Below are 14,800 nucleotides of genomic sequence, written 5' to 3' on the forward strand. Positions count from 1 at the left end.
AAATGAAGTGATGTGTACAAGACCAGGCTTAAGCAGGTCTGAAGGCACAAATAAATTGCATGCTCAAGTGGCTCAGATGTTGTAGTGACTACTCCTGCACAGCTGTTTCTTCCTCAGTCTACACCTAGGCTGTCGTAGTGATATCTATAGTTTATTTAGTGAGGAGGAAAAAACTCCGAGGATGGTTCTTTCCATCACAATATGCTTCAGAAATTACCACTGCAATCTAGTGTGTGTCTGAAAGGTGGTGAAGAGAAATCTCAGTGGGCAGAATTTTCAACAGTACTTCTGGTTGTCTACTGTAACTAGGAAAAGAGATGTCCACAGGTGTAGATCTACAGTGTTTCATGGGCAAGGGGCTAATGGATTGGTCAGGTAGTCAGGGACTTTGAAAGAATAAGATCAGAAGGCTAATGACAAGGAAATCTGGGGAGGGAGTATGTGAATGGACCTCTCAGGATGAGGAGAAAATTTGAGGCCAGTCATAAAATTTGTCCTATGCAATATTCATAAGGCAACCACTGTGGGGAACGTCTTCCTTGATTAAGTGGACAGGATGACTCGTCCTCTGGATGTCAGTCATCCTCATTCCCTAGCATCCCAGTGCTCGCTCAGCGGGCTCATGTACCAACTATGGCAGCAGGAATAGAGGTTATCAACCCAGGGATCGAACCCAAGTCTCACACATTGCAGGCAAATTCTTAACCATCTGAGCCACCAGGGAAGCCCAAGAATACTGGAGTAGGGAGCCTACTCCTTCTCCAGGGGATCTTCCCAACCCAGGAATCGAATCAGGGTCTCCTGCATTGCAGGATTCTTGACCAGCTGAGCTACCAGGGAAACCCCATACATGGACTCAGCAACATGGAATTCTTCTCACCAATACTAATCTTACTATTGTCACTGCCGAGTACCTAACCTGCTAAGAACAGAGGCCAGTCCTGAGAGACACCAGCCATCTGGTGACTAGTTAATCACGTTGGATTCCTTCTCTGGTGGAAGGGCCAGCAACTGTCATGAAAATATTTATTCTGGATATGAATCCTAAGACTCTTGCTGTAAGACTACCAACCATAATCTTACCAACACGGTTATCTCTCAAAACATAAATTCTAAGTGAGAAATTCATTTCAGAAAGGGCTCACTACTATGAAATTCATAGGAATTCCCATGTACCAAATCACCCAGAAGTGGCTGGATTGATAAAGTAATATAATGACCTACTGAGACATACTAATATGATGTTATTTCTCCCATTGCCAGAATACAGAGTTTGAGGAATTATGGAATAAAAACTAGGATGGATTTTTCTATTATGTTTAATAATCCACTCACAGAATTTTTTACTCCCATCCCTATAAATGGGCAAAAAAAGAGGTCCCTACAAGGGCTGGGGTGGTTGATCCATATTATTAAGTGAAATTGGTCTACTGCCACACAGTGGGGTCAGTATGAACTATGTCAAGAGCCCAGGGGATTATCTGGGTTGCCTCTTAATGTTATCTTATTTAACAGTAAAAGTTAATACACAACCAACTCCTAAGGACTCAGACCTATCAGAATTAAGATTCAGCTACCTTACTAGGTAAAGAGCCTTGACCAGCTAGCATGCTGGCCAGGAGCAAAAAAACCAAAACAATGGAGTAGAGGAAGAGGTTATAAATATCAACTACAACTTCATGCCGTTATAGAAACAAGTACTTAAGCAAATCTACTTTATTGTTTGTTCTGTATATTTTTGTGTATATTAACTATTTTTCCTTCCCCTCTCCCTATCAAGTTATATAAAAAATGTTGGTGGTAGTACACTTGATCATCCAGGTGATTCAACCAGAATAACTAACACCTCTAAGAATAACAGTAGGCGCTTCCCAGGTGGCTCAGTGGTAAAGAATCCACCTGCCAACCCAGGAGACACAGGTTCCATCCCTGAGTTGGGAAGATGCCCTGGAGGAAGAAATGGCTCCCCACTCCAGTATTCTTGCCTGGAGAATCCCACGGACAGAGAAGCCTGGTGGGCTGCAGTCCACGGGGTCACAGAGTCAGACACGACTGAGCACGCACGCGCAGTAACTGATGGAACTTACTTGCGATAGGCACTCAGCTCCCTCTCCCTCACTCCACAAGGGCACACCCACCCTCCTATATTCTGCTCTGTTCTCCTGGGGCTAGGGTATTCAGACTACATTTCCCAGACTCCTTTTTGACAACTGGATTCTTGTCAAGTTTGGTCAATAGGAAGCACTGCTGAGAAGTCAGTGGTAGCACAGGTCCCAGCACCGTGATATTTGTTGGCAGTGGTTTCAGGGGAAACAGCGGTAGAGTGATTCTGAACTCCAACAGACCACAGACAGTACCTGTCAGTAACCTTAGCTCTGGTCCAGGCAGTACCATTTGAGCAGATCTAGGATCGCCCACAACACCCTCCAATAGTGCAGCGGTGGGAACAGACTCCTAGCAGTTTCTGAACTCTGAGAATACTAACCTCCCACAGAACAACCTAACTACCTTTACCAGTTATCCAGGAAAAACATCACCAACACCCTAGAATGAGATAAAATGAACCAAAACTCCCCTCATTAAAGCAGCCCCATAGAATGATCAACAGGTAGGTCTAATTTAATTACACGGGTATCTGAAAATGAGACAATCAGATTGGACTGCCATAGTCAGAGCAGCATGCTCAGGAAGCACTACCGGCCACGCCTCCATGTCTCCTTATTTATCCCTCCCATCAGTTATAATTTATCATGACATCACTGCAGATTACAGTGAGAGAGTTTTCTTCCATCACTTGGCCCCTTATTTCAAAGCACAGGTGGATTTATGAACACAAATATCCTTCCTTAAACATAAATGCCTGTGTATACTTTTGGAGCAGATTTTAACACAAGCTTTTATCTTATTCCTGCTCTCCTTATATCAAATACATTTTGAGATTATCAGACTTCACCCAATTTTCCATCAGAAATTAAAAATATCTCCATATAATTTCCTCCCTCTGGTAAGTCAAGTTCATTTTGTGTAAAACATTTCTTCCCTTGTAAAACTAGACTGTAAATTTTTCAAAAAAGAATTTTCTTTTAAACTGACTCTTCAGTCCTATAACTAGTAAGCACCAAGCTATTCTGGGACCCCAAAGAAAGCAATTGTAAATCAAGTTCTATAGAACTTCTTTGGTTTGTATTTAAACTAACCATTTATTCAATTCCACAAAGAAATCAGTGTTATATTTTTCTTAACATTCAACTTAAAACATTAGACATAATAAGCTGAATGAGGGAAAATCATTATCAAATGCTAAAAATGTAAACATGAAGAAAGTAAACATGAAAACAAATCTCTTTTTTAAAATTCATTTAATTACAAGAAAATTAGCCAGAAAATTGCACAGTTCCAAACAAATCCTCTGTATAAACACAAGGGCTCATTTACCATCATCTTTTTATATTTATCTCTGAAATAACATTCCATCTATTGAACTCAGCTTCTACTGGCAAAATTAGAATACATGGGTATTTTTACTGTTTAATATTCCATAAGCAGAATTGGCTTTTGTCCTGAAGTTATGATGGTGTCTGTCATTCCGCTTCAGAGAAACTCTAAAATTGTCCCCTTATGAGTTTCAATTAGCTACTCTCAAAATCCAATGGAAAAAAAAAAAAAAAACACTGTAGTTTCACTAAAAGATTCCTGTCCTCAACTTCATTTTACCAGCCTAAGTACAAATTCAGAGAAAAGCTTCTTAAGTCCTGTGGTTTCAAATTCCTTTTGTAACTCATCCAACGATGAATACTCTTTGACTTCAAATGCCAGAAACCTGCATTATACAAGAGAAATTCATGAATATGCCTAAATTTGTCAGAGTATAATTATCGATTCAGTTGCTTTTCCATCTGCAATAGTACTAAATTATACCTTTTGTGTTCTGTCTGTACTTTTGTTTCAAACAGTACACTCATCATTTTCTCTTTGCATTTCTTTCCACTTGAGTCCACATCCACTTTGCAGGTTTTCTGAAGAATCAGGTACTCCTAAATGATAGAACAATATGTTAAATACATATCTTACTCTGAATCTCAAAGTCTCACTTTTAAAGGAGAAATAATCTGCTGGCCTGTTTGCATGCTGACAGAGTACTCGCTTTCTGAATCAAGCAGTAAGAGAGTTACACTGTTTTTATGTACTTGGAAGTGTAACATTCTGGTGAATGAGGCAGTAAAGAAGGTTCTAATCCAACTACACAGGCTTAAATCTAGACTAATCAGCCTACTAGAGCTGATTCTGGGGTTAGTTACCTAAATCCTCTGTGCCTCAATAACCTATTCCATAAAATGCTTGCTCTTAACAGCTACCTTATAGGGAAGCTGTGATGGTTAAATGAGCTAATATGTTGCTCTTAGAGGAATGCCTGGCACAACAGCATTTAATACAGCACCAGCTGCTGTCATTATTACAGCACTATTACTACCTCAAGGTCAGAATGAGGTTAATAGGCACACAGCACCAAACTTTCCAAATTGATGGAATCCATAAATATGTACCTGTAATTCTCAATCCTGATAAACAATCTTAAAAAAATTAAGAGATATTTACATTAAATGGCATTTTAGGGAAAGTTAATAAAAAAGAAATAACTATTTTTAAAAGTTCTCTGGTCTAGCCATATGATTAAATATATATTCATTAACTGATGGATCCAATCAGAGTAAAAACAGCTGCACTTAGCCTAATATGCCTGAGCTGGCTTAAAGAAACATCTGACCCCTTTGGGGAAATATGAGCAAAGAAATTATGAGCATTCATTTAGTCAGCCAGTATTTTACCCAAAAGAGTCCAGCTTTATAGATATGCTAGGAGTGAGTGAGTGATAGTCGCTCAGTCATGTCTGACTCTTTGCAACCCCATGGACTGTAGCCTGCCAGGATCCTCTGTCCAAGGAATTCTCCAGTCAACAATACTGGAATAGGTTGCCATTTCCTTCTCCAAGATATACTATACATCACCTTAAAATATCTCATTCCTTGGTCAGACCCCAACCCAAGATCTGTATTAAATCTAAAACTGTGTTGTACCAATACACTATAACCGAGCACTACTCTGGTTAACTGACGTTATCAATTATCAAGTTTTGTGTTAAGATACCATCATGAAAAAGCTATGTAATCGTACAAATTTGTAGTAACCCTATAAACCTTTAAGACAATAAGTTATGAAAGATAAATCTGTTTTAAAAAAATTCCACTGTAATTATTCTTGACCCAACCCACTTCAAATCATAAAACCTATTAAGTGATTTGTAGCTCTTTTAAGATTTAACATATAATAAGCAGTTTTCCTTGTCTGGTCCCACATAAAGCAGGTTAGATGTATACAGAATGAGAACTTGAAAAATCCGAAGAAGATGATGATTTTGAAAGCAGCTGCTGAGACAAGTCAAGTGGAAAGCAAAAGTTAGGGAGGAGACGACAAGCTGACAGCACTAATGATTCTACTTCCACTCACGCTAAATCCTGGTTAAGAGGGACCAGCTCCTCTTTCCAGGTACTACAGATACCAAATTCAAGCTTCAGAATGTACCTTTAACTGCCAAGTTAAAATTTTGCAGGCTTACCCACAAATACATACATTGCTGTGTGCTTAACCAAGGCAAGAAATATAAATAGGCACAAAATTAGTGCAAATTTATAAAGTTTAGGCTCAAAGCTAATTACAGAAACAAACATTTGTGTACCATAGAGAGTTCTTTTTTAATAACCTATCACTTTCATTAAGTGGCATGATTTTTAAAACATAACATTCTACTTATTCTTCAAGCTTTACAAGTCTGTAGTTGTAATTAGAAGTTATAGATAGTCTTTAAAAAAGAAAATAAAGACCTATTAACATGGTAAGAGTGCACACAGAAACATCTCAATGATTCATCTGCCCCATTCTTATAAAACACCATTTTAGCAGAAAATAGCCAAATTTACATTCCACATCAAACGTTTTGGCACCTTGATGTCATTTCTGTCTCCCTGCAGTAAAATCAGTATGGTTTTACCCATGAACATCAGTCTTCCTGTCAGCCTTAAATCAGAAGCCCACTTCTCCACAGTTTTGACATATTTAGCCTTCGCTCTCATGTGATCTAAATGCAAAAGAGTCATCCACAACCCATCATCCACAGGCATGCTTGCTGCAGAAGAGCACTTTTCACCGCCACCTCCTGCTTCTGGGCGCTTGAGGATGTGCCTGAGGTTTTGTTGAATCCAGAGAACCAGCTCATGAACCATAGGTTCTGACAAAAGGGTCTCTGCTTGCTCCAGTAACTTCTCCTTCACGATTTCACACTGGGCCCTGGTCAAGTGCTTGGAGTTCACCACAATACCAGGTAGACAGGACGGGTAATTGAGCGGTAAGTGGAATACCAACTGCAAGGGTATATCCATATCTGTAAATCCTTCGGCTTTCGTGAGAATTCTGAACATAGCCCCATCTGTCTCTGGAAAGCATCCAAAAATAATGATTAGTTGTACCTAATTCAATTTGAATGGAACACTAACAAGATAAAATTTTGGTTTCAGATGTCAATTTATTTTTCATGTGAAAACTAAGTTATTTTATGAAGAGACACATCACACTAAGAAAGCCATTATGTACAGGTGTTTTCTTTCAGCCATATATATACATATACATATATACATTCATAGAATTATGCCCAACCAGCACCCAGGATTTCACTGGCATTTACAATTGCTATTCCTCTTTTTATTAAGGTCACCAGAAAGGTTTCTCCTTATATGATTTTTTTTTCCTACCCAGACTTAGTTGCTAATTCTGGAAATTCCTAATAAACTCACATGAACCTTCAAAGAAATAGTATCGTGTATTTATAAAATCAGCAATTAGCTTAAAAGCTATACACTAAATCCAATGAAAATCATGTTGCAGTGAGTCCGAGCAGAAGCAAATACTGGATCCCGTGTGGTGGTTGTAAGGGTGCAGAGAACACCACGACTATGCATACAGACTAACAGCCTGGACCCGCTCTTTCTCACTTCAAATGTATTATTATCAGTGTAACATGAAGGCAGCGAGAGGAACTAAAATGGGGCAGCCATCAGTTCAGCCATTTTCTGGCTCCATGAGGAGGGGGAAACAGGAAAGTACACACAGGATACAAGATGAAACACTCTGCTCTCTTTCAGATTTGCTCCACTTCACCCCTCTGATGTGTTCCACACCACTTCACCCCACTTTTCACAAGTTGATAAAACGTCAGGCTGATTCATTCTGCAGGGGGCAGAAGCACACAGATCAGAAGAGAAGAGTAGAACAGAACTGGGTGCCGAGGAGGCTCTTTGAAGTTAACTTGCCTTCGTCTACGCTACTTCTGTCTCCACAGCCCTTGTTTCATTCTCCTTCACAAGACAGGTAGTGGGATCATTCTCATTTTCATACCTGGATTGCTGCTCAACAGCCTTGACAATGGAAACCTGAATGTATCCTCATTTTAAAGAACTGAACAGAACATTAAAATGGCTCTCTAGCCATCTGATTCCATTTATTCAGAAGCCACGGTTATAGACATTGATTTATATGGGACCAAACACATCTGTTACACAAGGTTTTTCTTTAGCAGAATCTTCAGCATCAGAGGCAAAGCACAACCGTTTTAGGACACTACCCCAAAACTCAGGCAGTAACCATTATAAAGATCATATTAAAATGATATAACTTAAATTTGTATTATGTAAGAAAAATGTGGCCGGATAAAGCAAAGTTTTCCAAACAACTTAGTGCATTCCCCTAAAATCCATCACCAGATTCTCAAAATCTTTCTTTCTTCTATCCTGTTACTTCTCCTTTTAAAAAAAAAAAAATTTTACTATTAAAGTAGGCTCCCTGGATGTCAGTAAGATCATTACCTTTCACTTGGTAAAATGGGTATTATAAATAGACCAACAGACAACGTGTAACCGCTAGACAAACTAAGCCTTCCAGAAATCATCTAGAGGGTCCACTTTCCCTCTCAAGGGGGAGATATAATTTTTAAAGCTCTTTATTCATCATTTAACAAATAGTCACAGGAAACATAAGTGACTAGGGTTCGATCCCTGGGTTGGGAAGATCCTTTGGAGGACTAAATGGCAACTGACTCAAGTATTCTTTTTTTAAAATTCATCTATTGAAAATACTTTTTTTTTAATTGAAGGATAATTGCTTTACAGAATTGTGCTGATTTCTGACAAACATCAACATGCATCAGCCTTAAGTATACATATGTCCCCTCCCTCTTTAACCTCCCTCCCACTTTTTCCCCATCCCACCCCTCTAGGTTGTTACAAAGCCCCAGATTGAGTTCCTGAGACATACAGCAAATTCCCACTGGCTATCTTACATATGGTAACGTAAGTTTCCATGTTACTCTCTCCATACATCCTACCTTCTCCTTCCTCCCCACACCCCCTCGCCCATCCCCATGTCTGTAAGTCTATTCTCTATGTCAATTATTCTTGCCTGGAGAATTCCATAGACAGAGGAGCCTGGCGGGCTACAATCCATGGGGTTACAAAAGAGTTGGACACAACTTAGCAACTAAACAACAAGTCAGCAAATAGAAAATTAATGAGAGAAAAATCCTGACTTTAGCTTTGGAAATTGTGAAATTATTAGTTATGCTTAGAAGGAAAACTACTTTAATTCTATCAAGAATTGGAAAGGACTAACAACCTTCCTACTTGGTTTTCTCTGTGACTCCTTTCACAAACACAAACACACACACACACACACAGGAGTTGCAAACTAAAATTACACAAAATGATGCTATCTCTGTAAGAAAATGAAAATCCCAATAACATACCCCCAATACTGTTGATATTTAATGCATCAGTAAAATTGTACATTCTTTTAAAAACTCATTTTCTCCCTAAAACTCTAGAAGGATGTATATTACCCTTCCTTTCTCATCTGCCCTGGTTTGTACATGCAATTAAACTGGCTCTTTTTGCCTCAGAAATTTTCATGTAATCACATATATTGTCAGTCTGATTTGGGTTATTTTTCCATGAAAAAGAAAACAAGGTTGTTCCTATCTACTTTATGTTTATTTAACAGGTTAGAAACAAAGTGATTAACAGAAAAATAGTGGTGTTCTATATCTTACTGCTAATCTCTGGCCTTCCCTGGCACCAAGATACTCTAGTTATTAAGTTCAACTCACAAACTCATCATTCTCAATAAACATCTATGCCACAGAAAACTTATGCCTGCCCTAGGAATCTACAATTTTCATAAATTCCAAGACTATTTTCACCTAAAGATCCTAGCAAAAGATTTAAGTCTTGCCTCTGGTTAAAGTTCATATACCTATTCCCTAGTTTGTATTTTTTTTTTAATAAGTCTTTATGCCTTAAAGTAAGTGTATCAATTTCATAACCAAAATAGGGGTTTCAAACCTTATTCTTCCTTACAAGTATATGAAAGAAATTATGCTCCTAACTACCCTCCAAACAACAGAAATTCAAACTAGAGCAACTGAAATAAACCCCAAATTCCATACCATTATTTTTAAGAAGAAATTCAATAAATGCTGTACAATAACAGAAGACAGTGGAAAATGTAAACAAATTTAAGAGGATGAATTCTTCAAGATTCATTTAGCGCCTATTAAGAAATCATTGCATCATGACTGCATTATTGCAATCACTGCATCACTGAATCATGGCATCACCGACTGAAGGACAGGAGCTTGAGCAAGCTCCAGGAGTTGATGATGGACAGGGAAGCCCGGAGTGCTGCAGTGCAAAGAGTCGGACACGACTGAGCAACTGAACTGAAGAAATCATTTATATACCACGTACAACTGGCTTTCCCCATACTTTCTTTTTCTTTTTTCTTTTGCAGTATTTACACGTCCTCAGGGTAAGACTTTGTTCAGAAAACCACTAAAAAGTCCCCAACAGCCTCTCTTACTTCATTATACAGGATTTTTTCCCTCTTGCTCCCGGATGCCTCCTCACAAGGATACATCCACCAGTGGATGCAGTATATATATGCAGTGCTGCAGCTGGATTGGTATATATATTAAAAGGTAGTTACAAAAAAAAAAAAAAAAACTAAGAATAAGTGAAGCTCAAAGTGGCAATCCCTCCTTTAGAAGTGAAGTTCAAGGCTGAATTGGTTTTAGAGGTGACCTCAGTACCAACAATCAGCAGGGAACAGGGCTGAGCAGATTTAGAGGGGTCAGTGGGTGACAGTAATGATTCATTTTGCAGGAAGGTCCAGTGTCGTCCGAACATCAGTGTTAGCAGAATACAAAAATTTACTCTGAAGCTACTGTGCAAACATATCATATGATATTGAGTCTTACACCCTCCCATTTTACAACATGCTTATCTGTAAGATGATTTTCCAGAAACACAATTCAATGTATAATAAGCACTGACTATGGTGATATACTCTCTGCAACCTCCGACTACCTCATCAAGAAAATGAAGATTTGTAACATCAACAGTCTCACCTACTTCCCAGGTACCCACATGGCCAGGCACACACATTACCCTTCGTAACTATTCTGAACGTAAGTTGGACCACACCTGATTCTTTGCTCTGGGTGGTCGTCTTGCTCTCTTTTTCTGGACAAGTGTTATCCTTGCTCTCTAAGAACTGTTTTCCTGTTGCAGCAACTCATCTCTATTAAGTAGCATGATGCACTGCAAGAGTCCATATACTCGAGCTTAGTGGTTACTAAACCAGCCTGAGCATCTGTTATCTTCTCTATAAAAGAAAGAGCACCCCTCATTGGGACCAATGACAAGCCTGGTAGATTTTTAACCATGTTTCCTCCTTTAGATGTGTCTGTGCCGTGTGCTTAGTCACTCAATCGTGTCCAACTCTTTGAGACCCCATGGAGCCTGCCAGGCTCCTCTGTCCGTGGGGATTCTCCAGGCACGAATACTGGGATAGCTGACCATCCCCTCCTCCAGCGGATCTTCTCAACCCTGGGATTGAACCCAGGCCTCCACATTGCAGGCAGATTCTTTACCAACTGAGCCACCAGGAAAGCCTAGATTTGTCTAGTTCCCATGAAAAAAAAATGTTAGTGTTCTAACTTACCTTAAATTTCACTGACACATCTGTCTTTCAGGATTCTCTATCACTGTCTTCCCAGTATCTGAGAATAATTCCTTGCCAATTTCATTTGCTTAATCACAGTTTAAGATTACCTTTCTTTTTGAATAAAGTTGTTCAAATTGCCCATTCTTCTTCTACCATTCTCTCAGATATACAAGAGATTATGTATATATGCATAAATACTTCTTGAAAAATAAGCAAAAAATAAAAAATCTTGAAACAAAAAAACAGAATACCTCTCATCAAATAAGATGCATTTAAAGTATCAGGTATATAGCAGGCAACCCCATTAAACCTGGCACTTTGTCTGACTGCACTGCACAAGGAACAGCAGAATGCCCCTGACTTGGCCTACCCATGGCATGCCCTAGTGGACAGGTGTCAGAGCTTTCATAATTTACACCCATAAGAGAAAGCTACAGCTGATGCCTCTTACAATGAACTTACTACAGCCATCACAAAGAGGCCACAGTATATGTAAGTCCCGTGAAATTCTCAGCACAAATTAGTCCAGCCAAAAAAATGCAATTATTCAGACTCTTCAATCTTATGGCCTTAATAGATGACCCCTGGGTTGGCAGCCTGAGCCTTCCTGGGCTACCTCCTACCAGAAGCGCAATCCTACCAATGTTAACCTGATTTCAGGGGCAACAAAGAGAAGCTTATTTGAGGAAAGGCCGGGAAGGAATTGATGGTATTCAGAATGTTCTGGTGTTAAGCTTATATCCTCCAATCCAAGCTGAAAGTGACCACGAGAGTGGTAGCCAGCAGCCCACTGGATGTTTACTGTGGTCTATTAAAGCAGTTCTTACTTACCCTTAATTCCCAGTTGTGAACATCAAACATTCCTATTTCAACCACTGAATTGTTTTATTCTCCAATGAACCTTTCAGCAACAAAATGTCCTAAGTTGTTACACTGAATTCTTTTATAATTCAATTACTTACTGATGCCAGAACACTGAATTAAATTAATTAGGAGGCATGGCTTGAAGTCATGCTCAATTTAACAGCAGATAAAAGGTCCACAGTGTTCTTTGTATCAAAAAATTGCTCCCTTTCTTTCTGTGCTCACTTTTTCCAGTTTCCTCTGAACCATCAGCAGTGTCCTATGCTCAACCATGTGCTGAGGACACAGACCACTATCACTCCATCCTCTTTCAGGCGTAATGGTAAATCCTAGGTTCATTTTCCCAGGATATTCCCAGTTGAGCCATAATAAAGGAATGAAAGAAAACTAATGATATCCTCAAATAACCTGCCTCAAGTAGAAATAATGAAGTAATCAATAAAGACAGTAGTAAAGACACCAAGTAAGGTGATAAAGAATAACAGATGCTATCCTATCAGAAGATGGGTGACCCTCCCCCCCAAAAAAACACTAAAAGTGAGTAAATCTTCTCATAAGGATTTTAAACGTTGTTTCAGAAAGCTGCAAGACAGGCTAGGCATTGAAAAGAAAGCAGCTTCACCACATAAATTGGTTCACGGTGCCCAGAACACAACAGTGCTAAATGAACGTGTACAGACTGGTGATCAAGAGAAAAAAATAAAAAGGAGGCAATCCTCCTCAGGTGAATAACACTTCACATGGACACGAGGAATAGATCCTAACCCTTGATAGCTTTCTCACAACACCCAGACATTTTAGACTCCCTTCTTAAAGGTCAATCAAGTTATGGTCAGAAAGACGATTTTAATAGCAGCTGTAACATGACAGAAGTTTAGATCTCATGCCAAAAAATTTACATAATGTATTTGAAAGCTAGGAGAAAATTGAAAATCATCTGCATCGCTGCACTTTTTCATAAACTGAAGTTTTGTTTTTTACTTAACAAAAGCTACAGACAGGTACAGAGAGTAAGTTTTCGCTACCATGAAAATAAACCCAGAAGAACCGTTCTAAACTGTAAGCTCCGGGGAAAGCGTCTTTGAAAAACCTTGAGTTTTCAGGGACTCAAATGTGAGCGGAACAATTAATGCGCTCCAAGAGCCTGTAATTGACAACTACCTTTAAGCGAACTAAAAAAGCTGAAGAAAAACAATCCAACTGGGAGAGCTCTGAGTGAGCGCTGGTTGAATTCAAAAATTCATTCAGCAATAATTTACTATGAATACCTACCACGTGCCTGGCACTGACCTAGGTGACTGCAGTTTTGTGATTACAAAACAGACAGGGTCCTGCCTTCTTGCAACTTGAGACAACCAAATACCCATTTAGTTAAACTTCAGTGGGTGCCCTGATGGGGAAGTTGGCTTTAAACTAGGGGTGTCAGGAGAGACCTCTTTTTAAGATGAGATCTGAAGAATAAGTTTAGAACACCTAGGGAAAGCCTGGGGGGACGCTGTCCAGGAGGGCGCAGCTGGGAGCCCTCAGCGAGTTGAGGAGTGATCAGGCCAATTGGCGGGTGACACGGGCGCGGGGGGGAGGTCTGTTTGAGGGGGATGCATAGGTGAGTGGCGCGGGGCGGGGGACGGGAGAATGGGGGGAAATCAAGGAATGGGGGTGTGGCGAATGGAGGTGGGAACGGGCGAGTGGGGGACGCGACAGTAGTGGGAGACGGACCAGCGGATGAAGGGGCGCGGGAAGCAGGGACCGGCCGGCGGGCTGCAGGAGCCTGAGCGTTGTGTTCTCGGTTGACTGCAGAGCAGCGGGAAGGGGCGCTACACTATTCATGTGTTAAGGGTCGCCGCACTCTCCCGCCTGCTCCCACACACGCCCAGTCCCGGCGCCTGTCATTCCATCACTCATCTACCCCGGCCCCCAAGTGTGGGCTCGGGGCGGTGAGCCCAGCCGGGGTGGTGGGGAGCCCGGGTCCCTCTGGCGCGGAAGTAGTCACCTGAGAGACTCAGCACTTCCCACTCGTCAGGCCCGCAGAAAATCGCTGCCAGGGCCGAGAGCTCCTCCCGCACCGGCTCCGCCATGGCCGCACGGCCTCGCACGCTCAGCACCGCCCCTTCCGCCGCCGCTGCCGCCCCGGCCGTCCCAGAACAGTGCGGCCAGGCTGCCACCGGGGGGCGCTCCGCGGGCGGGATGCCACTAGACGCCCCGCCCACAAGCCCCGGCTCTGTAACTGCAGCCGGAAGACTCACGCCGTTTGGGGGGCTTTTCTCCGAGAGTGAAGGCCCTGTAGTCCAAGGCAGGGTGTCTGCCAGAGGCCACCGTGCAGCTCACCCGCCGCTTTTCTAACAGAGGGAAGCCGCCTAGCAAAGCCGGAAATTCTCTTAACTTTAGTCCGGGCTTGGTACACTAGCCATTCCCTCCCAGACTTGTCCTTGAAGGGAACTTGGAGGTTAGGAAAAAAAAAAAAAAGCAGGGAAGTGACCAGAAGAGGTTAGCCCCTGTGTGGCTCAGACGTGAACTACGGGTTAGAGACACTGCAGTTAACAGATCAGAGGAGATTCTCCGCCCTCGTGGAGGTACTGGAAACGCAGGCGATCTGGGACACCCGGAAAACCTCCGGGGCAGTAACAACCTCCACATGCTGAGCGGTAACTGGCACTCAGACTCTAGAGCAAGACCGGATTCCTCTTTCTCTTTCTCCTAACGATGGTTCAGAAGGGGAGAGTTGGACCTGCCAGCTCTGGCAGTCTAAGGATGTTACTGGGGTGGCCTCGACCCTTGCGGGGGACCTGTGTACCCAGGTGCTGGGAGCAGTGTCATAACGTTCCTATTTGTC

General features: G+C 41.3%; 1 protein-coding gene across 3 annotated transcripts; it reads right to left on the reverse strand.

Moving 5' to 3' along the window:
- Nucleotides 1-3,350: 3,350 nt before the first annotated feature.
- On the reverse strand, nt 3,351-14,117 carry RWDD3 (RWD domain containing 3). 3 transcript variants are annotated; one of them, XM_040232254.1, is made up of 4 exons: nt 13,961-14,117; nt 6,047-6,487; nt 3,919-4,034; nt 3,351-3,820 (listed from the first exon to the last, which is right to left on the reverse strand). In XM_040232254.1, the coding sequence occupies exons 1-3, from the start codon at nt 14,043-14,045 to the stop codon at nt 3,946-3,948; spliced, it is 615 nt and encodes a 204-aa protein (XP_040088188.1). In that variant the 5' UTR covers nt 14,046-14,117; the 3' UTR covers nt 3,351-3,820; nt 3,919-3,945. The 3 variants fall into 3 exon arrangements, 2 of the variants coding, with proteins under 2 accessions (XP_040088188.1, XP_040088187.1); XM_040232253.1 differs by having other exon boundaries at nt 6,000-6,487; XR_005719498.1 differs by lacking the exon at nt 6,047-6,487 and having other exon boundaries at nt 13,961-14,085.
- Between the last annotated feature and the right edge of the window lie 683 nt (nt 14,118-14,800).

Source organism: Oryx dammah, unplaced genomic scaffold, assembly GCF_014754425.2.
Source record: "Oryx dammah isolate SB20612 unplaced genomic scaffold, SCBI_Odam_1.1 HiC_scaffold_28, whole genome shotgun sequence".
NCBI lineage: Eukaryota > Metazoa > Chordata > Mammalia > Artiodactyla > Bovidae > Oryx > Oryx dammah.

What these genes read in the sequence shown, in the direction of transcription:
- RWDD3 (XM_040232253.1), bottom strand. Translation starts at nt 14,045, where the DNA reads ATGGCGGAGCCGGTGCGGGAGGAGCTCTCGGCCCTGGCAGCGATTTTC. An exon ending in GAGACAGAAATGACATCAAG is followed by an intron (nt 4,035 to 5,999) that starts GTGCCAAAACGT and finishes TCTATCATTTAG; the next exon opens with GAGTACCTGATTCTTCAGAA. An exon ending in GTACAGACAGAACACAAAAG is followed by an intron (nt 3,821 to 3,918) that starts GTATAATTTAGT and finishes TGTATAATGCAG; the next exon opens with GTTTCTGGCATTTGAAGTCA.